Source organism: Callospermophilus lateralis, chromosome 11 (assembly GCF_048772815.1).
Source record: "Callospermophilus lateralis isolate mCalLat2 chromosome 11, mCalLat2.hap1, whole genome shotgun sequence".
NCBI lineage: Eukaryota > Metazoa > Chordata > Mammalia > Rodentia > Sciuridae > Callospermophilus > Callospermophilus lateralis.
The window spans coordinates 4,934,161-4,960,511 of NC_135315.1; the positions used below are offsets into that span (position 1 = coordinate 4,934,161).

At 57.2% G+C, this 26,351-nt stretch overlaps 1 protein-coding gene across 12 annotated transcripts; it reads left to right on the plus strand.

Annotated features, from left to right (window-relative positions):
* On the plus strand, positions 1–26,351 carry Rhbdf2 (rhomboid 5 homolog 2). Of its 12 annotated transcripts, XM_076869906.2 has the most exons (22): positions 1–76; positions 2,564–2,673; positions 10,721–10,889; positions 13,809–13,871; positions 16,304–16,379; positions 17,089–17,245; positions 18,145–18,269; positions 18,763–18,958; positions 19,038–19,241; positions 20,036–20,164; positions 20,523–20,641; positions 20,760–20,954; positions 22,085–22,196; positions 22,427–22,501; positions 22,677–22,838; positions 23,171–23,280; positions 23,415–23,478; positions 23,567–23,661; positions 23,829–23,904; positions 24,019–24,119; positions 24,298–24,451; positions 25,113–26,351. In XM_076869906.2, exons 6-22 carry the CDS (start codon positions 17,102–17,104, stop codon positions 25,530–25,532), a joined length of 2,481 nt encoding a protein of 826 aa, XP_076726021.1. In that variant the 5' UTR covers positions 1–76; positions 2,564–2,673; positions 10,721–10,889; positions 13,809–13,871; positions 16,304–16,379; positions 17,089–17,101; the 3' UTR covers positions 25,533–26,351. The 12 variants fall into 12 exon arrangements, with proteins under 12 accessions (XP_076726021.1, XP_076726022.1, XP_076726012.1 ...); XM_076869907.2 differs by lacking the exon at positions 13,809–13,871; XM_076869897.2 differs by lacking the exons at positions 13,809–13,871; positions 16,304–16,379.

The following is a 26,351-nucleotide window of genomic DNA, read 5'->3' on the forward strand; positions in this document are numbered from 1 at the left end:
CCGCCCCGAAGGGCCGCCGCCCAGCCGCTCGCCGGCTCGGATCGGAGCTGCGTCCCGGGACGTGGGGCCGCGGGAGGTGAGCGCGGGGTGAGTGGCGGGGCGGGACGCCGGCGCCCGAGGGGTGGCGGGGTCGGGCCGGATCCGCCTTGGGCGGCGGTGCGCGGCGGGGGTGTCTGTCCTGCAGGGCGCCGGAGGCCACGTGGGCCTCCCGGAGGCTGGGGCTGCACTCGGAGGAGGAGCCGGCGGGGCGGCTAGACCCTGGGCTCCGGACGGGGTCCTGGGTCCCCCTCACCGGGTGTGGGGCACGTCGATGGGTCAGAAGTTTAAGTACCCAGGGAGAAAGGGGACCGCCCGCGACGGGACCGCGCAGCCCCGCCTACGACCCAGAAGTGCCTGCAATTCAGACTCTCCTCTCCTCTCCCCGGTTTCGCGGGTGAGCATCGATCCCGAGGCCCGGGGTCCCTGTTTGTGCGAGGACCCGCGCTTAGGTGGAAACAGGTGGGGAACGGGCCGGGCTCCCGCCGCCAGGCTGGTTCTGGAATGAGGGGCTTGGGAAGGTAGGCCCTCGGCTTGCCTTTGACTTGTTGAGCCCCGTCTGATGTTTCTGCAGGGCATTGGGTGAGAGGTTAGGGAGGAAATCCAGGTCTCAATCCCTGCCCAACTCTAAGAAGAACTAAAGGAGAAAGCTCTCCCGTTGGGGCTATGAGAGAAGGAGGCGTTGAGTGTGTCTGAGGAATTGGCCCCTACGTGTGGCGTGGCTGCTGTTTCCCAAATGGCTAGATAGGACCCCAGTGTGTGTGACATTTGCTAGTAACATAACGAACCCAGCGTCCTTGTTACATTTTTGAGCCTCCCTGTGGGGCGGGAGCGGGAGTGAAGCTTGTTTTAGAGCAATTACTTCTCAGCTGAAGGGGGCACTTTGCCTTCCAGGGGATATTTGGCAGTGTCTGGAGATACTCTGGTTGTCACACACTCTGGAGGGAAATGAGTGACATTATCCCTGGCATGCAGCGGGTAAGGGCTAGGGATTCTGCTAAACATCCTAGGATGCACAGGAAGGACAGCCCCATAACAAAGAATTGTCCCACCCAAAGAGTTAGCCCTGTGCTGAGGCTGGGAAACTCAGCTGTAGCACCTGGTCCATCCAGATACTTATGGATTTCTTCTTCCTACCTCAATTTCCCCAGTGGTTAGGGGAGGAACTTGGGATTAGTGTAAATGAGAAGTAAGGGGCAGGAGGGCATTTATTCCCCTAAGAAGTGTCCTGCTTTGGTGCCAGAGTCTGCTTTTCCCTGCTCATCAGGAGACCCACAGGGAGCAGATCTGGGTGTTGTGGAGGAGGGCTGAAAACAGGGGCCCTCTCAGAGCCTGGGCCTGGAGTGCTTCACCCCAGGGCAGCCTCCCACATAGGGTGAGCCAGGGCAGCTCTTGAGCTCAAATGTCTCTGGGGATGGAGGAGGGGCAGAGTGAGCTCTGTTCCCATAGATCTTCCCAAAACTACATAATGGTTGCGGTACGAGGTGACCTGCTGGAATTTTCTCTTTGAACACACACCTAACTCCTCCAGCGATTCACATCAGGAGAGTAACGTTCAAGGAATGACAGGGCTCCTAATTTTTGTTGTCTCCCCAGACTTCCCTCCTGCAGTAGCCAAGTACAGTGGTGCACACCAAGAATCCCAGCTACTCAGGAGGCTGAGACAGGAGAATCATGAATTCTGGAACTACCTGAGTCCCTTAGCAAAACTCTGTCTCAAGAAAATAAAAATTCCCCTGTGGTGGGAACCCTAGGTTGTTTGAGGGGCCAGGCAGACTCGGCTGCTGGTGGAGGAGGCACCCTGCCCGCAGCATCGACTGAGCAGTGGTGAGAGATGGAGGACATCAGAACTATGGCCCACCCGGCCCCAACTCCAAGCTGTTGAGTTGGACTCGTGATGTATTCCCAGCTTCCTGGGAAAGAGGAGGAATGAAACAGGATCAGATGAGGCAGCCATATCCCTGTGCAGGAGCTCAGGCCAGCCCACAATCCTTCCTTTTTCCTAACTCTTCCCATTGCCCTCATCCTGCCAGCTTCTGCACCCAGCCGACTCGCCTGGGGACCCTGGTGGAACAAGAGAGTGGAGGTTTCTGGTTGGTTTTGGTGTCCTTACTGTAAGAGACTGGAGTGAGACTCCCACCTTTTCAGATGAACAGAAAGCAGTGATAGCGGCCCCCACTGCATGTGCCTTTGGAGGCACAAGGCTGAGTATCCAGACCTGTACAAAGTCGTTGACCCCAGGCCTTCCCCCAGAGCCTGGGGAATAGACCACCCAGGAACTGCCACCTGGCTGGCTCATTCCTGAGCCACTGCTGCACCTGGTGTCTGCCTGTCTCTCAAAGACACACACACCCTCTCTTTCTCGAGCCCAGAAAGGAGACTTTTGTTCCTGTAAGAGGAGGAATAAGTCACACTACGAAGGCACTGGATGGCCCTGGGGTCCCAGTTCTGCTCTGAGCTCTGTGATAGTGTTTTTCCTGTGGCCTCTGCCAGGATTCCTGTCCTACTTGTATCAACTCTGCCCCAGACAGATACCAGAGGAGAGCAGGAAGAGGTCAGAGCATTGGTTCCGGCAACCTGCACCAGCCACCTGGGCTTTCCTTTGGGCCTGCCCTTCCCGACCCCTGTGTGGCGTAGGTATGTGCTTGTCTCCCCCTGCCCGTCCCCTAGGGTCTCTGTGCCACATACTGTGGAGCAGGCGAGGTGTTGCCCCACTGCCCCAGGGGATTTCCAGAGTGAGCTCATGCCCTCTGCTGTGTCGGAAGTGACTCCCGGTTTCCTTTCCTATCCAGTCTGGCCAGGCTGGGGGAGGAGGGGCGGGACATCAGTGCCTGCTGAGCACAGCTGACCTTGAGTAGCTCCCTGGCTGGTAAGGGGACACTGCCAGGCCGGGACAGGTGTCCTCAAAGGAGGAGCTGCTGCCTGCCCCACGCTGGGAAGAGCAAGAACAGGGGCTTCCCCGACTGCCCCTCAAGTCACCCTGGCCTGGCTGGGAGCAGGCCCTAGAAAAGGCTCAGCTTTGCTTCTCACCTCCTGGGAGGTTCAGGGAGCCACCTTCAGTAGGTTTACCCAGAGTCCCATACACAAGTGTTCTGTGGTTCAGAAGTCTCTGGGTGGCAGTTTCAGCCACCGTGCTGCCCTGGGCCCTCTAGGAGAGTGGTCTGAGCCAGGTGGGTAGTGCAGAAGGCTCCCACAGAGCCGCTGATCAGTCATGGAGTGGGTGATGACAAGCCCGGGGGCCCACGAGGGAAGGTCTGGGGACTCCTAGGCTCAGTGGTCTACTGGAGTGTGCTCAGGAGGGTGGGAGTCACAGTCTGCCTGGGTTTCTCTCGCTGTGCAGCGGGACCCACGGAGAGCCTTCAGCCAGTGTGTGGCCTTGTGGGGATGGTCTTGGCCTCTATTGCCTGGCGGCCAAACCCAGCAGACCTAGCATGGCAAAGGCCAGCGCTCACCCAGAGTGCCCACACCGTTAGCGTTCTGTAAAAATAGCTGGGTCTGGGGCAGGGGACCTCGGTGCCTTTGAGGCCATGGGAAATGAGGGATGGGTTTCCATCTGGCCTGACCTGCCATCCCCTTGCCCCCACCAGAGGTCTTCCTGTCTGCCAGTCTGTGTGCCTGATGGCCTGGGGGGTCACAGAGGCGATGCCCTCAGCTGGGCTCCCCCTGGCGGAGGCTCCTGGGCAGGAGTGGGGTACACTGCCAGGCCCCTGTACCAAAGGTGGTGCGTCCCTGTACCCGCAGCATCACACAGGTGGTGCAGGGAGGGCTTCTTGCCCCTGGTCCCTAGCAAGGGGTACCTTTTTCTCCCTTGGTGGGCCTCCCTGAGTCCTTGCCTCTGTGTGGCAACCAGGAGGCCTGGAAGAGAAGGGTGGGGAACCCAGCCCAAGCTCCTGGGACCTTATCAGTCAGGGAGCATAATGAGGGCTCAGCCTCAATTAAATGACAATGTTTGTAAAGGCCCCTTGATAACTGAGAAGTGCCGCCCAAGCTCAGATGTTGTCACTTTTGCCTGGAGGGCTGCAGGGTCTCCTGAGCCAACAGCCTTTGTACCCACATTACTCTGCACTGCCCCCAGGTGTGTCCTTGTGCCCCTTGGCCTCCCCAGGTGCAGGCGCCACAGAATGTGGGGGTCAATACAGGACCCTCGCTAGGCTGCAGCCTGCCACTCCCTGACTGTAGGACTTTGACCCCCTGACTGCGCCCCTCTGAGCCTCAGCTTCCCCATCTGTCAGGTAGAGTCCCTTACCTCTGAGGCCCTGGCTCAGAGTCAGAGGCCGTGTCAGCAGTTGTGGCAGAGCCCAGCAGGAAGGACAGAAGCCAGCAGTTGGCCACTGATTGTGTGCCAGGTACTGTACACTCAGGTCTGTCACCTTTGCTGGCTCCCTCCACGGTGGGGCAGGCTCAGCAGTGGATGTGTGCCCAACATCTCCCTACAGTGAGGTGGCCAGGCCGTGTTTGAGCCCTGTCTCTGGACCCAGGTCCCCCTCATTCCTCAACAAGAGAACCCTACATTGCCCCACACTAGTGTGTGTGTGGGTTGATGGGCAGGTGTTCTTAGAAGCCCACCTTGTGTGGGCACAGCCTAGTGCATCCAGGTGCCTCCAAGCCCTGATAGCCACTGGGGTGGGGGCCAGCTTCTTCCAGGGAAGTGGGGCGCCCGGGGGCAGGGTTCTGGGTAATCAGGTTTATTAGCTCCTTAATGACTGTTTACAAGCCGAAAAGTGTCTGCCTGGCATATTCCCTCTCTGCCAAGGGGCTCCACATGGACAGGAGTATAACTGGGCCTCCAGAGTGAGGCTGCCCGGCGTCCTGTCCTGTCCAGGGGAGGGGCCTGGGGAGCCTGCAGCTTCTTGGCGTTCTGGGTGCTCACACCCAGCCAGCAGGGTCAGTTTCTGGCTGAGCGATACTTGGCAGGGTGCTTTACCTCTCTGTAAGACAGGGTGAGACTTTGTCCCTCACCTGAGCATGCTCCTGGGGTGAGCTGTGGTTAATGGTGATAAAGCCACCCAGATCTCAGACCACCGGCAGGCTACTTAGCATCATACGCATAAAAAACAGGCTCAGAGTCCTTAAGTGGCTTAAAATCACCCAGTGGTTAGGGCTGGGCCCTATCTCCTCAGCCACTGTCAAGAGCCAAACCCAGGAGGAGGCAGGTGGAAGCTGGGTGGACTCTGAACTTGTAAGTACACGACAGAGCCCAGCTGTGTGGGGGGTGATGAGGACCTGTGCTGCTTCTGAGGATCCGTGGAAACCTAACTCCCATGGCCCCTGTTCCAAGAGAAGCAAACCTTCAAGACTGTAGCAAAACACAGCTCACGCCAACCTGTGGGGCACCCAGTATGCTCTGTGTCCTGGAGCTCTTCCATGTCCTGGTGTCTGGGCCCCCAAGGAGGGGCAGCAGAACTGAGGCCTCCCCAGAGGAGGCCAGGCTGCAGGATGAGCATCCCAGGCCACACACTCAATCCCTTTCCATTGCCCTCCAAAACTTCAGTCAACCCCCCAGACTCTGGAACTGCTGCTGTTTGCCTGGTGTACGGAAGGGCACTGTCACAGATTCTGTCCAGGGCATCTACATTCCTGCTCAGCTGCCATCTACTTAGCCCACCTCCACCAGCAACATCTAGAGTCCAGAGATTTCCAGAAGGACCTCTGGGGGTGCCAAGTGGGGAGGCCTGGCCACGTTCCTACTTCCTCTGGCACCTGCCCCAGATATCACCAGCAACTACTATATTTTGGGCTTTGAGGATGTAAGGCTCAGGCACCCCCAGCTCAGCCCACTTCCTGGATGGGGACTCAGTGGAGGAGGAAGGCATCTCCGTCTCTACCGGACCTGCTGGTGAGTGGTCCTGAGAAGGGCCAGGTGGATGGAACCGAGAGCATTGGGCTGCCTGATGAGGACAGGGCTTTCTCCCAGCCCCTGCACTGCACACACAGGCTCACCCCTCACACCCTGCACTGGTGGCTCCCTGGAGCCTAGCACCCACTTCCCGGGTGTGTGGTGTGGTAGGCAGCGATGCCCAGGCCAGTCTAACTGGGTCAAGGGGAGCCCAGGCCCTGTATCTGGTGTGGAAGAGCCCAGAGAAGCCCGCAGCTCGCCAGTCCCTGCACCTGCCCTTCCAGTTCTTCTGAACTGAGTTGAGGTCAAGTCCTGGAAGAGGGAAGGAAGAAGGAACTGGGGGCTTTCTGGGGAAGGCCGGCTTTGTGTAGGCTGTCTGGAGGGTGTCAACCCACAGGCCGTTTCAGGTTCTTTCGGTGGGTGGCTGCGGGGTGAAGCTCACCTAACCGCGGCTTGCGCTGAGTTTGTGTCTGGGCCACCAGCCCCCGGCTTTCCCTCCCGTGCCCCTGCCCCCCGCCCCTGCCCTTCACAGCCTCCCTCCACGGCCTGTGTGCGGCTCTGCCTCTTTACATCTCTGTGGCCAGGTCCTGGCCCCAAACCCCGGGCCAGTCTTTTTACTTTCCTGCCCTTTGCTCCATTCTGCTATTGCTGGGACCAGGAGGCCAGCCTGGGGGAGACACCACTATGCAGGGTCAGCTGGGGGACAAGTGCAAGGAGACAGGGGTGACAGTTCTCACAGGAGCTGTCCCTTGGCCTTTGGAGGGGAGGGGCTAGGCAACTCCCTGAGGTCAGCAGAACCTGGGGCTTTGCTGGGGCTTGCACAGCCGTGGGGGCCCAGCTTCCTCTTTGCAGCTTTCTAAAAATGCCCCAGTTCCCAGTAGGGCCATGGGAGGGGAGATGGGGTTTTGGTTTCTGTGGTCAGGGAAGCTGGGGAGACCAGAGTATCCTCAGCCCCAGCCCTGGGGGCATCCTGTGATTCAGCTTCTGCCGCCCCCTCCCCTCCAAGCCTCCTGTTCTTTGGGACCCAGTGGACTCACCCACGGCTCCAGAGCTGGAAGTGGCTTCTGGGCCAGGTTGTGGTTTCCTCACTTCCTTTGTTCAGGTGACTCGTGCTCCATCCCCACAGGAGGGCCCCTGTGCTTCCTGGTCGTGTCCAGTGGAGGGGTTGGAGCAGCTCACTCCTTGTCCAAGTGCCTCCCCCTCCCTTCTGTCCCCATTCCTGGCCATACAAGGTTCAGCCCTTGCATCAGGCTGGTGTCTGTCTGACTGGGGCTGCGGCTGCTACTCCCTGCCCTGGCTGAGGAGGGAGCTGGGCTCCTAGCCCACTCACTTCTGGGCAAGTTGGGGGCAAGTGGTCTTGGGCAGGCCTTCTGCTGCATGGTGGAGAGGCCCTGGGTGGTGCAGGAACAGAGTGCAGAGCCCAGGGTGTGGGGAATCCATCCACCACCAGGGGAAACACATGAGCCTCCAAAACCTGCCAGTGTGAGGGTGTAGGTGGCCAGCAGGTGGAGAAAGGGAGGGGGACTCTTGGATACAGGTGACACTGTACCCGGGGTGAGCTGGGAGGGGATAGGGGGCCAGCACTCATGGAGTTGGGACTCATGCCACCTGTGCAACAGGAAGCAGGTCCCTCTAGCCCCCTGCCTGGGCGGGCCACCAAGTAGTGTTTTCTGGGGCCTTCCTGGGGATGGCCTAGCTGACATTGGCCAGGGCTTGGTTGGGAGTGCCCAGCTCCACCCTTGTGGGGAAACCGGATTCTCCGGGCAGTGGCAGAGGTTTCTGAGTCTGCATTTCTGTGTGTGCCTGATCCCCGCTGCTGCTGGCTGGGCGGTGTTATCTGGAAGGCTCCCTGGAGAGCGGTGCTGACCCCTGGCCACAGAGGCTCCACCTGTGGGGACCCCAGGGGTCTGAACGCCACACTTCACTTTTCCTCTGGATCTGGTCCACCTGCCCCTGCTCTCCCCACACTGGCCACCGCCTGAGGGAAGAGGAAATTGATTCTGACCAACCCTCAGCCCTGGTCTCTCTACCCAGGACACTTTGGTGTTTCCCAGCTCCTTGGAAGCTCAGGCTAAAGGCCCTCCCCAGAAACCAGGCCGAGATCCAGCTTGGGCAGGTGGCCATGGCTAGTGCTTTCAGACCCCCCAGCCAGAGGCCAGCTGTGAGGCTGACCCAGGGGTCTTGGAGAGAGCAGCGGATGCAACTGCAGGCAGGAGGAAGCCTGGTCCCAGGATGTCACAATTTCCTCTGCAGTGAGCAAGCACTTTTGGGGGCGGGAGATAAGTGGCAGGCGCGATGGCTCCAGGGCTCTTGTGCCTGGCCTCTGCCGTCTGCCCTGTAAGTGAGTCACGCAGGAGCCCAGAGTGGGTCTGACAAGGCCCACCCCTGCCCCGGGCATCTGCCTTCCCTCCCAGGTCCCTGAGGAAGGAGCTGGGCTCCTAGCCCCATTCACTTCTGTGCAAGTTGGGAGCAAGTGGTCTTGGGCAGGCCTTCTGCTGCATGGTGGAGAGGCCCTGGGTGGTGCAGGAAACAGAGTATGGGCTTCCTGCAGGCAGTCAAGCTGGCCATGACCTTGTCCAACCCCCCCCACACACACACTGTTAACAGAAGGAGGCACAGGATGGAGCTGCTTATGGACCATCACCCAGGACCTTGTGCTGCCCTGTGCTGGTGTGAAAGGAGGGTGTCACCCATCTGCCCCTCCTGGGGGCAGTCTGCTTCTCTTTGGTGCCCCCAGGATTATCCTGGAGCTGGTCCAGACTCCCCTGTCCACAGTCTTAGGTTATGTCTGCCCTTCCCACCAGGAGGTCAGCACATAGGCCAGTAGCACAGAGGGTGTCATGGGTGGGGGGTCCCAGCTGGCTGATCTGTTCCTTAGAGCCAAAAGGAGGGCCTGCAGCCAGCCATGGAGCAGGAGGTGGGGTCCACTGCAGACTCATCCTGGGCCAGCAACCTCCATTCAGACCTTGCAGTGAGCAGAGGGGCAGGGGCTTGTGGATGTCACTCAGAGGAACTCTCTAGAGGGGGCTGCTTCCTGAGTGGCTGCAAAATGGGGAGATGGGCCTGTGTGGACTGACCACCCACAGCCATGCAGGCTCCCACCAGACCCCCATCTCCATTGAAGGTGGCCAGCTGGGTGCAGGGCACTGTGCTGCCCCGACTTGGGTGGGGAATACTGACACCTGGGCAGGTCTGTGGGATGCTATGAGAGGGGGGTGACTGGGCAGGCTTCCTGGAGGAGGTGGCTTTCCTTAAGGGAGCAGTGTGAGATGGCCAGGTCGACAGGTGGGTCCTAGTGTGTCCAGTACAGGACCTCAGATGAGTGGAAGCCAGTGCCTGGGGAGCCGCAGGGGGCCAGCATCTGTCTGGTGGCTGTGGGCAGACCTGAACTCTGATTCTGGGAGGGGTGATCAGCTCCAGGTTCCAGAAGGCTCCTGCCTGCCTGGGGACAGCAGCTGAGCTGGACTCTGGTGGCCTCCTCCCAACCCACCGTCCTCTGTCTGCCCCCCTCCCTTGGTGCCAGTTTCCCCGGGCAGTGTCCGCCCGATGCCCGCTCTTTGCACCCCGGTCCCACAGGATGCCAAGCAGGATCTTTCCTAGCGGAGGCCCCAGGTGAGACTGTTGCCTTGGAGCTGTCCCCACGCAGCTTCCTCGTGTGGCTGCCCAGCCTCCTCAGAGCCGGCCTGGCCCAGCCCCTTGGGTCATCTGCCTCTGATCTCCGAGGGGTGTGAGGTCAAGACTTCTGCTGAAGCAGAGGCTAGTGTCCTGCCTTAGAGAAGTGGAGACGCACTGGGCCTCCAGCCTGCTCAGGTGTCCAGGAGGACACCCTCCTCACCCGTGACTGGGGGCTCTGGTGACCAAGGGCTGACACCGTTTGCAAAGCACAAAGAGGCGGTGCCGATAGACTCGGAGGGGTGTGGCTCTACCCCAGCCCAGTCACCCCTCGGACTCTGCTGGGCGGTCCCAGGCCAATGCTTTGAAAAACACCAGAATGCTCTGACTCCTTCAGAGAGGTCTTGCAGCCCCAAGTGTACCCCAACTATAGGGAAGAAGAGTCCCTGTCCCTTAAGGAGACCTCAGTCCTGGAGCCCAATTTCTTGATTTCCAGCTGTACCCTTTCCTGGCTGTGTGAGATTGAGCAAGTTAGTGAACCTCTCTGAACCTCCATTCCCTAACTACAAAAATGGAAGCAGTGATAATGTGTATCTCAAAGGGTGTTTTAAGAACAAAGAGGAACAATGCCGGTAAAGGTCTGAGCAAGGCCTGGCACATGTGGGACCTAATCCTGCCCAGCTGCCATGGCACTTTGCAGCATCTGCCACCCTAAGCAGGGCCTGCCCGTGCCATGGAACAACATAGCATAAGCCCTGTGCAGGACTTCCTTAGAAGCCACAGGAATGCCACCATGCTGTTCCCTTTAAAATGGTTGATTTTATTTTATGTGGATTTTATCTCAATCAATTATTAATAAAAACAACACAACACCTCCCTGTGGTTTCTGTGCTGCCTTGAATATCTGGCTGGCTCTAATGGAAGAGAACGCCTAATCAGGAGGCAGCCACCACTCCCTGGACTTGAGGTAAATGTTTCTCTCAAAACTGAAACAATAAAGAACGGGGACCATCTGACTGCAGCGTCGGGTTCCAGCCAGCGCCCTCTGTAGGTGGTAGGAGGTACACTCGCTGAGCCCCAGCTCAGCCCCCAGGGGCCCTTCCTGCACATCTCCGTCCATCCTTCTCTGGGGAGCAGGTGGGATCAGCCCCATTTTATGAGTGGGGAGACTGAGGTCAGGAAGATGAAGGACCCTGAGGATGGCGTGACCCTCGAACCTGCCTACCTTTCTTTCAGGCCGAGAGTACGGAGAAAGCTGCCCTGCTTCACCTGGGCCGTCTGTCCACCTGTCCACAGAGCTGAGGCTTCACCCCTGTGCATCTGTACAGCGAGGAGCGGGCAGGAACATGCTCTAGGAACCTTCCAGTGAGCTGCAGAAAGCCGAGGGCCCAGCCCACATCTGAAGGTAGAAGCCGGGTGGTCAGGTGGGCCGGGCCAGGTGCTCTGGGCCCAGTGCTGGCCGTCTTGCTCATTCGGTTGTTTTTTAACAAATGTGTTCTGTGGGGCCTGCAGGCTTCTGGCAGTACAGGTGGAAAAGGCAGGAGGCCGCAGTGGACTGGGGTCAGTTGACAGAGCTGTGGACACTGACAGGAGCAGAGGGAGAGAGGCTGTGGGGCAGCCAGGGGCTGCGGGGTCAAGGGGCTGCTGGGCGGCCAGCCAGGGCCCCTCTCAGCATGTGGTGACCAAGGGGGCAGAACTGTCTGTCAGCTTACGAGGAGCACCAGCACCCTTTGTGGTGCACCTGCCCGAGGTGGCTTCCCCGTGGCTTTGCTGAGGTGTAGTTCATGTAGCATCCAATTCGCCACCTCAGGCAGGCCATTCGGTGGCCTTGGGTGCAATCAGAGTTGTGTGATCATCACCACAGTCTGAGTAGGACAAGGACTAAGTATGTTAGTGGTTATTCCCACCCTAATCAGTGAGGCCAACCCACCATCCACACAGCTGCTGCTGAAGGTTTTCATTCAAACAATGGCGTGAAGAATCCTAATGATAGCTGTCATTATTCGTTTTACAAACTCAAGACAATGCACTTAAGCCAGTATTTCTAACCAACTCTCAACCCTCCTACTGAGGCTTGATCTTTAAAATGGCTGATTTTATGATATGTGGAATTCACCTCAATAAATTATTAATAAAAACATCAAAACACAAAAAACATCAATTAAAAAAAGGACTCACCCCGTTTCACTTCTGAGTCCAGGTAGTCACCAAGTTATTCCACTTACATCATGTTATATTCTTTTAACATGACAGAAGATTGCACCAATCTCAGTCATGTTTCAAATAGCACCATCAATTAATCTCTCACTAACAATAAAAGTAGCATTTGTATTGATTATGTTTGGAGGCTGAGGAGCCCTGAATCAAACTCAGCTATGAAAAACCCTAGCCTGCATGTCGATTGCCCCCTGTTTTAGTTAGGTTTTCACTACTGTGACTGTATGACCCAAGAAGAACAACTGTAGAGGAGGAAGAGTTTATTTGGGGGCTCATGGTTTCAGAGGTCTCAGTCCATAGACAGCAGACCTATCTCAGTCCATAGACCCATTCTTCAGGGTTCGAGGCAGAACATCATGGCAGAAGAGCGTGACAGAAGGAAGCGGCTCACATGATGATCAGGACACCCCCAGATGGTACATATCAGATACAAAATGTATACCTCAAAGCCACGCCCCCAATGCCCACCTCACCTGCCTCCAACCACCTGCCACACCCCACCTGCCTCCAATCGCCATCCAGTTAATCCCATCACAGGGATTGATTCACTGATTGAGTTAAGGCTCTCATAACCCAACCATCTCTCCCACATAGGTTGAATATAATAATCATTGCCTATAATTCCACACTAACAACTTTCAATCAACAGTTTACATCTTACTTAAATTAATATATTTATATTATGTAACTTCAACTAAAAAAACCCCTACCACACTTTCATATCTAACATATGAAATAAAACCCACTGTTAATTTCTTTTTAAAAACAATTTATTCCCAGTATTAATTTCAACAGTACTTATGACACTTTTGTCTCTAGGAGGTCTTCCCCCAACTAACTAGATTTGTCCCCAAGTGAATGATTATCAGAGAATGAGTTATAAATAACAGCATTATTACTCCAACATCCATAGCCATTATAGCAGGATTAAGCTTGTATTTCTCTATGTGACTTGTTTACTCAATATCACTAATACTATTCCCAACATCCAACAACACAAAGATGAAATGACAATTTGAAAAAACAAAACTAGCTCCTCTTTTGCCAATCCTAATAACTTTATCATCCACGCTTTCCCTACCATTAACACCGACACTATCAACTTTAAACTAGGAATTTGGGTTAAGTAGACCATAGCCTTCAAAGCCCTAAGCAAATAACACCAATATTTAATTCCTTACACTCTCTCCTGCATCAATTGAATGCAAATCAACCACTTCAATTAAGCTAAAGCCTTACAAATAATTTATATCCTAGATTGATGGGATTTAAACCCACAAAAATTTAGTTCACAGCTATTCATGCAAGGTGACACACACCTGTGTTCCCAGCAGCTCAGGAGGCTGAGGCATGAGGATTATGAGTTCAAAGCCAGCCTCAGTAACTTAGCTAGCCCCTGAAGAACTTAGCAAGACCCTGTCTCTAAATAAAATATTTTTTAAAAAGGGCTGGGATGCAGCTTAGTAGTTGAGCACACCTGGGTGTTAAAAAAAAAAAAAAAAGTTATCAACTAAATTCTCTAATCAACTGGCTTCAATCCATTCTCCCTCCATGTAGGGAAAAAAGGCAGGAGAAGCTCTAGCAGGGTTGAAGCGGCTACTTTGAATTTGCAATTCAGTCTGATAATTCATCTCAGGACTTGGTAGAAAGAGGGTTCCACCTCTGTCTTTAGATTTTGTGGGGGTACCAGTGATTGTGCTTGGGCACTGGACCACTGAGCCACATCCCCCACCCTGTTTTGTATTTTATTTAGAGACAGGGTCTCACTGAGTTGCTTAGCACCTCACTTTTGCTGAGGCTGGCTTTGAACTCATGATTCTCCTGCCTCAGCCTCCTGAGCTGCTGGGATTACAGGCGTGGGCTGCTGGGCCCAGCTTTGTCTCCAGATTTTCAGTCTAATGCTTGCTCAGCCATCTTACCACCTCCTTCCATCCACCAATTGCTGATCATTCTCAACAAATCACAAAGACATGGGAACATTATATCTCCTATTCCCTGCCTGAGCCCATATTCAAGCTGAGTGAGGCCAACCTGGAGCCCTGCTGGGAGATAGTCAATCCATAATATCATTATTACTGCCAATCACTGGTGATAATTCTCTTTATAGTTACAGCAACCATACGTGGAGGATTTGGAAACTGACTACTCCCTCTAATAATTGGAGCCCTTGGTATGGAACTCCCTCGAATAAATAGCATAAGCTTTGGCCTAATACCTCCATCATTTCTATGATGACTTTCCTCATTTATAATTGAGGCAGGAGCTGACTAGTTTATCCTCTCTGTTGGCTGGAAACCTAACACAAGCTGGAGCTTCCGTAGACCTAACTGCTTTTTCACTGCGTTTAACAGGTGTGTCTGTTCTGGGAGCCATTAATCTCATCAACACTATGATCAATGTAAAGCCCCTGCTCTCTCTCAGGGTCAGGCACCAGGGTTGGTCTCATCCGTGCCCGTGACAGCAGTGTTATTACGGCTCTCACTTCTGTGCTCGCAGCGAGTATGGCCACACTCCCTACCTGCCGAAGCCTCAGCACAACTTTCTTAGACCCAGCTAGAGGTGGAGATCCAGTCCTCTATCAACATTTTTTTTCCCAGTTCATTACACACCCAGAAGTCTATATTCTTATTTTACCTGGAGTTGGCATTATTTCACACACTGTTACTTATTATTCAGGTAAAAAAAAGAACTCTTTCGGGGCTGGGGATGTGGCTCAAGGGGTAGCGTGCTCACCTAGCATGCGTGAGGCACTGGGTTCGATTCTAAGCACCACATAAAAATAAAATAAAGATTGTGTCCATCTAAAACTAAAAAATAAATATTTTTTTTTTTTTTTTAAAAAGAACGCTTTGGTTATACAGGAATAGTATGAGCTATGATATCCATCGGTTGCTTAGGGCTTATGGTCTGAGCCCACCACATCTTGACGCAGGAATAGACGTTGATAGTCAAACCCATTTCACCTCAGCAGCTGTGAGTACTGCAGTCCCAACACAAGTCTTCAGCTGCCTGGCCACTCTAGGTGGAGGGAGCCTCAAATGATCCCCTGCCATGCGGTGAGCTGAGCCCTAGGATTTATTTTTCTATTTGCCTTTGGAGGTCTAACAGGAATCGTCTTAGCCAACTCATCATTGGACGTGTTTTTACGTGTCACTTCTTATGTAGCCCACCACCCTCATCCCCAGATCCAGCCATAAGCAGGCCCTAGTCTACTTCTGTCTATAGAGACCCCGTTTTTTTTTGCCTTTGCATGGATGGGATCCCACAGCAGGTGGATGACATCAAGGTTATAGGCTGCTTTGGAACTTCAGGCCTTCCTGTGGCTGAGTTATATTCAGGATCAGGGATGGCATGATCTGCCCCAGCTTGCTTATCCATCTGTCCATCGACGGGTATTTGAATGTCTGCCACCTTTGGGCTCTGTGGACAGCCCTGCTGGAGCATCCCCGCCTCCCTGGTGTGGTGGGGACATGGGGCCACAGTGCGTGTCATGCACTCTCCTGTGGATCTGTGAGTGCTTCCCGAGGGAGGACCTGTAGTCTCCCTGGTGTACAGGTGAGGACTTGGGTGATAAGTGGCTCCAGTGACTTTCCCCAGCAGCAAGTGTACGGCAGCAAGGACTTTGGGGTGGCAGGGTCAGGAAAGGCAGAGAATGGGGGGAGCTGAGCCAGTGAGAAGTCCGGGCTGGCAGTGAGAACAGGAAACCCTGGACGGTGAGGAGTGGCGTGGCTTCAGCAGGTGGTAGGGTTGAGGCAGGAGGGACACAGGGATAGGGCCACCCTTGGCTGCTGTGTTGCCCTGCTGCCCCCCACTTTGACCCACAGATGCCCCTGGCTGATGGGCTCCCATGTGAGCCTCTCCAGGCTGTGAATGTAGTCGGCACCCGCATCAGAGGGTGGGTGTGGGGTCCCTCAGAGGGGGAGGAAACACTAAGCCCACCCCAAGCATCTCGGGAAGTAGAGGAGAGAAAACAGCTGAAAGTTTAGCTGGAGAAAGACCCGAGACAGAACAGAAGCTGCAAGGAAGAGAAGAGACCAGCCAGGGTGTGAAGTCTGGTGGGTCCCCTGCAGTCAGGGTTGGTGGCACAAGCAGAGAAGGGTCCCAGGACGGGGCGAGCTGCTACTTCCGTGTCGGGGGCAGAGCATCAGTAAGGTCCATTGAAATTCGAGGTGCACTTGCCACTGTCCAGCCACCCGCTTCTAGAACTTTGCCTTGCGGTGCTTGAGCAAGCGCATGGCAGAGGGCAGGGTGTCGTGACAATAGACACAAAACACCCTAAGTGACCGCCCACTGGGATGTAAGTCAACCATAGCACGTTCCACTCCATGGGCTCATGGCTGTCGTCAAAGCAGGTCAGGTGGGTCCTCTGTATGAACTGATGGGGACAGACGTCCACGCCAGGGATCAGGAGGTGTGAGGTTTCCAACTACGTGCTGCTTCCAGCAGAGGGAGGAGGCCTGGAAAACGGGGCTTCAGAGTTCTGCGTCTTATTTCTTAGTGGGCAGGTATCACTTTTATTAAGATATCTCACCATTGTGAAAAGAAAAAAATCCAAACAGGTGGCAGTTTCAGTTATCTTTTTTTTTTTTTTTTTTTTTTAAGAGACAGGGTTTCCCTATGTCACCCAAGCTGGCCTCAAACTGCTGGGCTCAAGTGATCCTCCTGCCTCAGCGTCCAGGTAGCTGGGATTAGAGGCATGAACCACTACTTTGGCTTTCAGTTCTCTTTGAAAAAGGAGCTGGACAGCCCTAGGGGACAGGGTGCCCAGCATGGTGGGTTTCTCTTCTCTCTGGGGACTGTGCTAACCACCACTTCCTGCAGGGCCTCGCGGGGACCCTTCCTCCCAGAAGCACCTGTGCCCTCCACATCCCCCCACTTGCCGCCGCAGTCTCCTGCCCAGCACAGCTGTGGGCACCCTATTGGTGGCTCAGTGCACCAGATGGTCCTGGAGCCTTCTCTGTGTCCTCCCCTGAGCCCTGTCCCAGAGACAAAGGCAGAGCCCTCTGGCCAGGAAGCTGCCCCGTGGCCCCCTGGCCTGCCTGGACCAGGCTGCCAAGGTCACTGCAGCTTGCAATGCTTTCTTGTCATGCTCCTTTCCTGGTTTGGTTTTGCTGAAAGCAGAGAGACCAGAAATAGAATGAGGTAGAAAGTTGGGGACCTCCTGACCCCCACCCAGGTAGAATGCAAATGAAGGTCAGAAATAGACCTTCTCACCACACCACACCCAGCCTAGGGGCAGTCTGGCTGGGGTCCAGGCTTAGGTACAGCTAACATGGGGCAGGTTGGTTCTGGACCTGGGCTGCCTCCCTGATGCCAGGGTCCTAACACCTCTGGGGTTCTGCTGCCTGTGTCCACGTGCCCACACCCTCTCTCTGTCTCTGTTCTAGCCACCTGCCCACCATGGCCTCCGGTGACAAGAATGGAGGGGATCTCTCCTCTGCGTCTGGTAGCCGCCTGCAGAGCCGGAAGCCACCCAACCTGTCTATTACCATCCCACCGCCTGAGGCCCAGGCCCCCAGCGAGCAGGACAGCATGCTGCCTGAGGTGAGGGGACGACCGGGGGCTCACTGCCCTGCCCTGGGCAATAGGTGTGCCCACATGACACCTTTAGGACTGTTGCACGAGGACCCCAGAGGGTCCTCCTTCCTGAGCCACAGCCTCCCCCAGCCTTGCCCTCCTTCCTGGATCATAAAATATCTAAAACGTCTAGGGAGCGGGGCCCTGAGATCGGCAGTGCCATCTCCTGAGGGGCACTGGGGAACGGGGAGCCTTGTTGGCAACCCGCCCAGGCCCTCAGTGCCTCTTCTGAGGGTGGTGAAGGGCTGAGCGAGCCCGGTCCTGCGGCTCCGGCAGCCCATCTCTGCAGCTCTGGATCCTGCAGAGGGTGGACATGGATCAACACTGCATGTGGACTCTTGCCACATAAAGAGCTCATTGAGCGATGGCCCCAAACAGCGTGGGCTCCCACACAGCCTGGAACATAAAGGGGAGCTGTGTTAACTCCGCCTGCTCACCCCAAGAGCTCTGTAGAACACATGAAAGGGGGAAAGACCATCCTGGGTATGGAAGGGCTCTGGACCGGGAGTGCATGCTCTGGTTCCCTGGAAAACATTAGAAAATGATGATTTAAAATATGGAATGAAAAGCTGGTAGAGTTCTTGCCTAACATGTGTGAAGCCCTGGGTGCTTGATCCCCAGCACTGCAAGAAAAGAAAAGAAAAAAAAAAAGTTAGATCTGGAATGAAGCGTTGGAGTTGTGGTAGAGCCCTTGTCCAGCATGCACGAGATCCCGGTTCAGTCGAGAGTGCTACAAAAGATAAATAACTAAATGAATAAACTCAGCACAAAAGCAGCCAGACTGTGGAGGAGGCTGGGCTTGCACAGAAGCCAGCCTGTAATTGAGGCCACACATGTCACCACCTGTCCTCCCTTCCATCCCACAGAGGCCCAAGAACCCAGCCTACTTGAAGAGCGTCAGCCTTCAGGAGCCCCGGGGACGATGGCAGGACAGCACGGAGAAGCGCCCTGGCTTCCGCCGCCAGGCCTCCCTGTCCCAGAGCATCCGCAAGTGAGCACCCCTGCCCCACGTGGCCACCTCAGCCTCGTGGGCACCCGGGCACCCGAGTTGGCTGGGCCTGGCTCTTGCAGCCCCTGTCCAGAAGGAATAGGCAGGCTCCCTGCAGAGGTGGGACGTGAGAATCTAATGTCGTGGTCTAGACGGCAAAACTGAGAGCCAGAGATACGTGCCTTAGAAAAAGTCCCTGAGGCTGAGATGATTCCAGGAGCTGGGGGGACCTCTGCCCTGTTCCTCATGTCCCAGCCTTTGCTCCACCCCTGGGGGCCAGATTTCAGCCAGAGGCTCAGGGAGGGCTGACCCCCTCCTGTGAAGCACAAGGATACAAGTCTGCAGTAGCCTCCCGTCAGGCCCACCGGTGCACACATGCTGTCGGCCCCTCCCCGTCACCTCCCTGTACCAACGTGCACTGTCACCCTCACCTCTGCACACACGCTCCTGTGCTCGGCGTATGTGTGCACCAACCACACCCTGCCTGCTCCTGCAGGGGCACGGCCCAGTGGTTCGGGGTCAGTGGCGACTGGGAGGGCAAGCGGCAGCACTGGCAGCGCCGCAGCCTGCACCACTGCAGCGTGCGCTACGGCCGGCTCAAGGCCTCATGCCAGAGGGACCTGGAGCTCCCCAGCCAGGAGGTGCCATCCTTCCAGGGCACCGAGTCACCAAAACCCTGCAAGATGCCCAAGGTGAGCTGATGGCCGAGGGGCAGCTGGACAGCTTTCCCCAGTAGCTGGGTCAGCTCTGCTCACCTTCCATCCCTTCCAGATTGTGGACCCGCTAGCCCGGGGCCGGGCCTTCCGCCACCCTGATGAGGTAGACCGGCCCCACGCGCCCCACCCACCACTGACCCCGGGAGTCCTGTCCCTCACCTCCTTCACCAGCGTGCGCTCTGGCCACTCCCACCTGCCCCGCCGCAAGAGGGTGTCTGTGGCCCACATGGGCTTCCAGGCTGCTGCGGCCCTCCTCAAGGTGAGGTCTCTCCGCTGTCCCTCTCCCACCCAGAGACGTCTAGAGCTCACCGGGAGCTGTGTGTCTCCTCTGCAAGGGCAGTGGGTGTACTGGGCCTCTTGGGCAGAGGAGGACCCCGAAGCCCAGAGCCAAGCTGGGTCCTTCAGGCCCCACTTCCATGCGAGCCCCCCTCTGTTCCCCTAGTTTTGGGAGTGGGATTCTGTGCCCGCTTGTAGAGTGAGGAAGTAGAAAGTGTACGCACCACTCACCTGCCTGTGTTGACTGAGCCCCCGAGATGTGCTGGGCATTAGGGGGTGCCGGGTGAGGGAGGTGTCACCATCAGGGTGGTAGACTCAGGAGGGGCTGGTGTCAAGAAAGGCCTTGGGCTGATCCCAGAACAGTAGGGGAACATCAGGGAAGGGAGGGAGGGAGGAGCCTTCTCAGCCAGGGAGTGGCCTTGCCGAGGCCCGGAGGCAGGAGGGAGACCACGGGTACTTTGGGGCGCAGCCGTCTGATGCAGGAGTGAGGGTATAGAATGGTTGCTTTGAGTAGTAGGGTGCTGAGGGCAGGATTGCCAGAGAGGAGCTAAGTCCGCACCGGCGAGAGAGTGATGTGTTCAGGGCTGGAGACGGCTGGTGCCCGGTCCTGCCTTCCACTCTCGGAGCCACTTTGGCCTGTGCACTGTCAGATGCTTTGGGCAAGATCCCCCTCCCACGGGGCTGTGCCCAAGAGTATAACTTGGCAATCCCTTGGGGGCTGAAGACCCAGGTTACGGGGCTGTGGTCCTGATGCCCAGGCCTCTGCTACATGCCCAGGGGCGCTCGGTGCTGGATGCCACTGGACAGCGGTTGCGTGTGATCAAACGCAGCTTTGCCTACCCCAGCTTCATGGAGGAAGACGCAGTCGATGGGGCAGACACCTTCGACTCCTCCTTTTTTAGTAAGGCAAGCATGGGGTCCAGGCCCTCAGGGACAGGGGGTGGGATAGCCTGGGAGCTGGGAGAAGTGACCTTGGCCTTGACATGTCCTGCCTGGAGCCCCTGAAAGAGTCAGAGGCCCCTTGGGCCATTGGTGTAATGGAGCGGGCCCTGCATGGAGCTTGCTGTTGGGCCAAGCAGGGATCTGGGGTGGTGAGACCGGTGAGACCCCACCTGCAGCCCACTGTTAGGGGTGACAGGCACGTGGCTTCCTCTGCCATCCTGAAGAGCCTGTCTGTCCAGCCTTGTTCTGCCCTTGAATTGGCATGTGGGGGGATGGTAGTAGGGACAATAACTACTTACACTTTTTGTGTCACCCACCCCAGGAAGAAATGAGCTCCATGCCCGATGATGTGTTTGAGTCTCCCCCACTCTCTGCCAGCTACTTCCGAGGAATCCCACAGTCAGCCTCCCCGGTCACCCCCGATGGGGTGCAGATCCCTCTGTGAGTCCCTCCCCCAGCCCAGCTTGGGGCACTACCGTGCCCTGCCCTGGCCCCTTGGAAGCTCCTAGTGGGGAATGGGGGTGTGGGGATTCAGGCTGAGAGCCACCATCCTCACCAGGAAGGAGTGTGGCCGAGCCCCAGTCACGGCCACCAGGCGCGGTAAGCGCATCGCCTCCACAGTGAAGCACTTTGCCTTCGACCGGAAGAAGCGGCACTACGGCCTGGGCGTGGTGGGCACCTGGCTCAACCGCAGCTATCGCCGCAGTATCAGCAGCACCGTGCAGCGGCAGCTGGAGAGCTTCGACAGCCACCGGTGAGACCCCACCTGCAGCGAGAGTGGGGTGTGGGCAACGGGCAAGGGGAGAGGGATGGAGGTTCCCCTTCCCCAAGCATATCCCTATTCATTCAGCAAGTGCTTTGTGACATCCTGGGGCCGGGAGTTTGACCAGCGTGGAGTTGCACTGTGCTCAGGGAGCATGCATGCAGCCGGGGAGGCCCTCAGCGCTTGCTGCCTCTTCTCCATCTCCTGCTTCCTGGGCCTGCATCCTCAGCCCAGCTCCAGATGGCTGTCCGTCAACAAGTGTTCATTGAGGCCCCAGAACAGAACCCCCAAGAGGAGGGTGCAGGGAGGGAAGGATGGGTCGGGGAACTGTTGGAAGCTGGAGCCGAGCTAAGCATGGTGGTGCATACCTTTAATCGCAGCAGCTTGGAGGCCAAGGCAGGAGGATTGCAAGTTCAAAGCCAGCCTCAGCAACTTAGCAAAGCCCTAAGCAACTTAGTGAGACCCTGTCTCAAAATAAAACTAAAAAGGGCTGGAGTGTGGCTTGGTGGTGGAGGACCCCTGGGGTCAGTCTAGGGGGCTAAAAGCAGCTGGAGCTGAGAGTGAGGCAGCCAGAGGAGGCCAGGCACAGAGATCCTGAGAGAAGCCAGAGTCTGGGGAAGGCGATTCTCTCAGTGTGTGATTGACAATGTGACCTGATAGACATTGGACTCCAAGTTACAAAAACCAAGCCATGATAGGTATGTGAGTGTCCTGGAGAAAGACAGAGAGTCGAGGTGGACAGCTGGTGGGGAGGAGTGCTGTCAGCATGAAGTCAGTAAAGACAAACGGGAAGATCCTCCCAGGAAGCATAAAGGTCATGTGCAAAGACCCTGGGAGTGCTGAGACCAGGGCGTGTTCCTGGAGCTGTAAGAGGGGTGTAGAAAGGAGAGGTGGGCCTGTAGGACAGGGCGTCATAGTCAGCAGTGGGCTGATTTGGCTGTCATCCCAAAGGCAGTGCGACGCCATCAAAAGTTTTAAGGTGGAAATGCATCTTACAAGCTGCTTTGGGAAGGGTGAATAGGTGAACTGTTGAATCAAGTGGAGAGCCCAGGAGAGCCCAGTGGTGGCCCTGCCCAGGGCAGAGTGTGGGCTGGCTGGGTTGACCTGGCCTCTGCCCACAGGCCCTACTTCACCTACTGGCTGACCTTCGTCCACATCATCATCACGCTGCTGGTGATTTGCACCTACGGCATTGCGCCCGTGGGCTTTGCCCAACACGTCACCACCCAGCTGGTGAGTCGGGCTCCTTCCTGGGGTCCCAGCTTTCCTGACGCTTCAGCGCAGCGGGCACCAAATCTGTCCTTCCAGAAGATCCCGGCCCAGGCAGGAGGTGCTCAGGCTCACCAGAGCTCGGCCCCTTCCCAGAGCCTGCACCCTGGGGACACTGCCCCACTCCTCACCCTTCCTGCCAGCCCAGGGCTCTTGCTCTTCTGATGACCCCCTGCCCTGCGCTTCTGCCACAGGTGCTGAGGAACAAAGGTGTGTACGAGAGCGTGAAATACATCCAGCAGGAGAACTTCTGGGTCGGGCCCAGCTCGGTGAGAGTCCAGGCTGGGGGGGGCCATCTGAGAAGGAAGCTCTATGTCCTGCCACCCCCAGGTGCTCACCCACCTCGTGGCCCCCTCATCAGGGGAGACTCTGAATGGAGTGGTGGTGCAGTGACAGGCCCCTCCTCTGGGGCCCATGTCACTAGCCGCCCTTCTCCACTTGCAGATTGACCTGATTCACCTGGGAGCCAAGTTCTCGCCCTGCATCCGGAAGGACCGGCAGATCGAGCAGCTGGTGCTGCGGGAGCGAGACCTGGAGCGGGACTCGGGCTGCTGTGTCCAGAATGACCATTCGGGCTGCATCCAGACCCAGAGGAAGGACTGCTCGGTGGGGCAGCCCTGTGACCCCTGCCAGCCCCACTGTGATTCTGTACCACTCTGATCACCCTGGCCTGGGGCAGGGGCCCTTTAAGGGCAGTGACCGCATTCCCTCCTTCCTCTCCTCCACCCTCACCAGTCCTGTACCCCGCAAGCACTCTGCCAGCACAGAGGCACCCCAGCCTGAGCAGCGAAGCCAGATCTCAGGAGGGTTGGCAGGGGTGGGGTCTGGGAGGTGTGCCTGAGCCCTGGGGAAATGGAAAAGCCCCTGTTCTGGAAGGTTCCCCGTGCACACCAATGGGGTGACCTTTGCAGCATCATGACCAGACCTCCACCCTCCAGGAGACTTTGGCCACTTTTTTCAAGTGGCAGGATGATACTGGGCCCCCCATGGACAAGTCTGATCTGGGCCAGAAACGGACGTCAGGAGCCGTATGCCACCAGGACCCCAGGTACAGCCTGGAACCTCCCACGGGTCCAGAGTGGCCCACAGCTAGGCTGTCTGAGCTTCCTGCTGGGACGCTGGTTAGTAGACCTGGCTGGTTCCCCAGCCCCTCATCCTGCCCAATCTGGCCTCTGCTTCCAGGACCTGTGAGGAGCCAGCCTCCAGTGGTGCCCACATCTGGCCTGATGACATCACCTTGTGGCCAGTGAGCATCGCTGGGCAGCAGGGGGCCTGGGAAGGGCTGGGGTAGGCGCCCGTCGCTCAGCCCGCATCCTGTTGGTCCTGCTTTGCAGATCTGCACTGAGCAGGCCAGGAGCAACCACACAGGCTTCCTGCACATAGACTGCCAGATCAAGGGCCGCCCCTGCTGCATCGGCACCAAGGGCAGGTGAGCCGCCTGCCTGGAGCTGCTCTGGGGCCACCCGCATGCAAGCAGGAGGAAGGGGAGATGCTCCAGGGCTGAGTCCCCACTCCCTGCCTGCTGTGGCCAGCGCTGGGGTTCTGCAGGAACCCCAGACATCCTGATATCCTGCTCTTTTCTTCCTGTCCCCGCAGCTGTGAGATCACCACTCGGGAGTACTGTGAGTTCATGCACGGCTATTTTCACGAAGAGGCAACACTCTGTTCCCAGGTGGAGTGAGGCCTTGCAGGGAGGCCCTGGACTGGGAACAAGGGCTGGGCTCACGTGCTCCTCCCTGCACGGGGGCCTCAGACTCAGCCTGACTCCCATGCGCCCCGACCCCAGGTGCATTGCTTGGACAAGGTGTGTGGGCTGCTGCCCTTCCTCAACCCTGAGGTCCCAGATCAGTTCTACAGGCTCTGGCTGTCTCTGTTCCTACACGCTGGGTAAGAGGTTCCTGCCCGCCCCAACCACAACCTCTGTGAGGGCCACCCGCCTGCCCCCCAGGGAAAGGGCTCGGGAGCCAGGGCACAGCCAGCCCAGCCTGTCTGAGCCGCTGCTCCTGATGCGCACGGCAGCCGTGGCCGGCGTGGAATGCTGATGCCTGTGTGTCCCCGCCCCCAGGGTGGTGCACTGCCTCGTGTCTGTGATCTTCCAAATGACCATCCTGCGGGACCTGGAGAAGCTGGCTGGCTGGCACCGCATCTCCATCATCTTCATCCTCAGCGGCATCACGGGCAACCTCGCCAGCGCCATCTTCCTCCCGTACCGGGCAGAGGTGGGGACTCGGAGGACGAGGACAGGGAGGGTGGGATAAGGTCCCTTTCTAGAGCCCCAAGCTCTGTGGCATGTGGCAGCCTGCCCTGCTGCTCTCTGCCCCACCCACCTGGGATCTGCTGGAGGGACACAGGGTTCCTCCTGTGCCAGGCTCAACAGCAGATGGACAGCTAAGCTGGGGGCTTATTGACGGTATCACAGTGATACCCTTGAGTCACCAGGTACCCCAGCCCCTTCCCTGCTCAGCTGTCACCTCCAGAAAGGCCTTCCTGAGCTACCATCCTCCACCCGCTCCCTCTTCTCTGATTCATTTCCCCTCTACCCTCCTGCTGGCTGGTGTTCGGAGGACCCCAGACCGAGCCGTTGGAGATCTCCACGGTGGCTGCTCTTGGCCTGCAGGCCTGGCAGCCTCTTGATCTCTCAGGCCTGACTGTTCACTCTTCTGTCACCACCCCATTGCCTGTCCCTCCCCACTGTGTGCAGGCTTGTCGGGCTCACTGCACAGGTCCACACCTGGCAGGAACACAGTAGGTGCCCAGTGTTTGCTAAAAGGTGAAAGTGGTCCATCAGCTCCAGCCGTGTCCCTGCCTGGGAGGTAGGTGGGTCCCAGGGCTGCGCTCCCTGCCTGGCACCAGGGTGAGCTGTCCTGCTCCCTGCCCCAGGTGGGCCCGGCTGGGTCACAGTTCGGCCTCCTCGCCTGCCTCTTCGTGGAGCTCTTCCAGAGCTGGCAGCTGCTAGAGCGGCCCTGGAAGGCCTTCCTCAACCTGTCGGCCATTGTGCTCTTCCTGTTCGTCTGCGGCCTCCTGCCCTGGATCGACAACATCGCCCACATCTTTGGCTTCCTCAGCGGCATGCTGCTGGCCTTTGCCTTCCTGCCCTACATCACCTTCGGCACCAGCGACAAGTACCGCAAGCGGGCGCTCATCCTGGTCTCGCTGCTGGTCTTCGCTGGCCTCTTCGCCTCCCTGGTGCTCTGGCTCTACATCTACCCCATCAACTGGCCCTGGATCGAGCACCTCACCTGCTTCCCCTTCACCAGCCGCTTCTGTGAGAAGTACGAGCTGGACCAGGTGCTGCACTGACCCCAGCCCAGCAGGCCTGCACCTGCCACCCTCTGGGCACTGACAACAAGGGGCTATGCCTGCGGAGCATTGGGGTCACAAGGGGCTGGGCCCCTGCCTGCGGAGTCACTGGGCCCGGGGCCCACTCCACCTGTCAAGGTGACTCTGTGACATTCGGCAAAGGTGAGCTCCCCGGGAGGGAGACCCTCATTTCTCAGGCCTGTGTTCTTAGTCAGGGGTTAGGACGCCCAGGACACCTGTTTCTCTGAGGCACAGGCCCTGGCCTCCTCTCCACTCCCTGCTGTAGGGACCATCTACGTGCTTCTCCCGGGGCCCAGGGCCTTCTCCCCATAGTCGGTGTGAGCGCGCCCTCCCTGGACCCGTGGCTGCTCCCTGTCGTCCCAGGGATGGGACCCCACCACAGCCCCCCTTCCTGTTTCTCCTCCCCTCTGTGCCCTGAGCCCACCTGACCCTGTCATAGGCTCCCAGGGAGGGAGGGTCTGTTGTGTGGGGCAGAGAACCAGAAGCAGACACAAGTAGAGGCCCGGAGCCTTGGCTTGTCCTCAGCCACAGGCTGGATGCCCAGCCACCCCCACCCCAGCGTCCTGCCCTGCAGTTGGCTCTGCTGCCCCTGCCTCACTCCTGGTTGAGGCGGGGGGACTGAGCCGCCACAAAGTCTTCCTCCCAGGGAGGGTGGGTGCCTGGGCTTGCTCAGGCCTGTTTTTTTGTTTGTTTGTTTGTTTTGTTTTTTACCAGTTTTATTATGGTCCTAATTTTAAAAAGTAACGCTAACTTTGTATGGATGATGCCTCAAATGTATTAATGAAACTCTTTATGGAA

What these genes read in the sequence shown, in the direction of transcription:
- Rhbdf2 (XM_076869906.2), top strand. Translation starts at nt 17,102, where the DNA reads ATGGCCTCCGGTGACAAGAATGGAGGGGATCTCTCCTCTGCGTCTGGT. An exon ending in AGGACAGCATGCTGCCTGAG is followed by an intron (nt 17,246 to 18,144) that starts GTGAGGGGACGA and finishes TCCATCCCACAG; the next exon opens with AGGCCCAAGAACCCAGCCTA. An exon ending in GAGAGCTTCGACAGCCACCG is followed by an intron (nt 20,955 to 22,084) that starts GTGAGACCCCAC and finishes CTCTGCCCACAG; the next exon opens with GCCCTACTTCACCTACTGGC.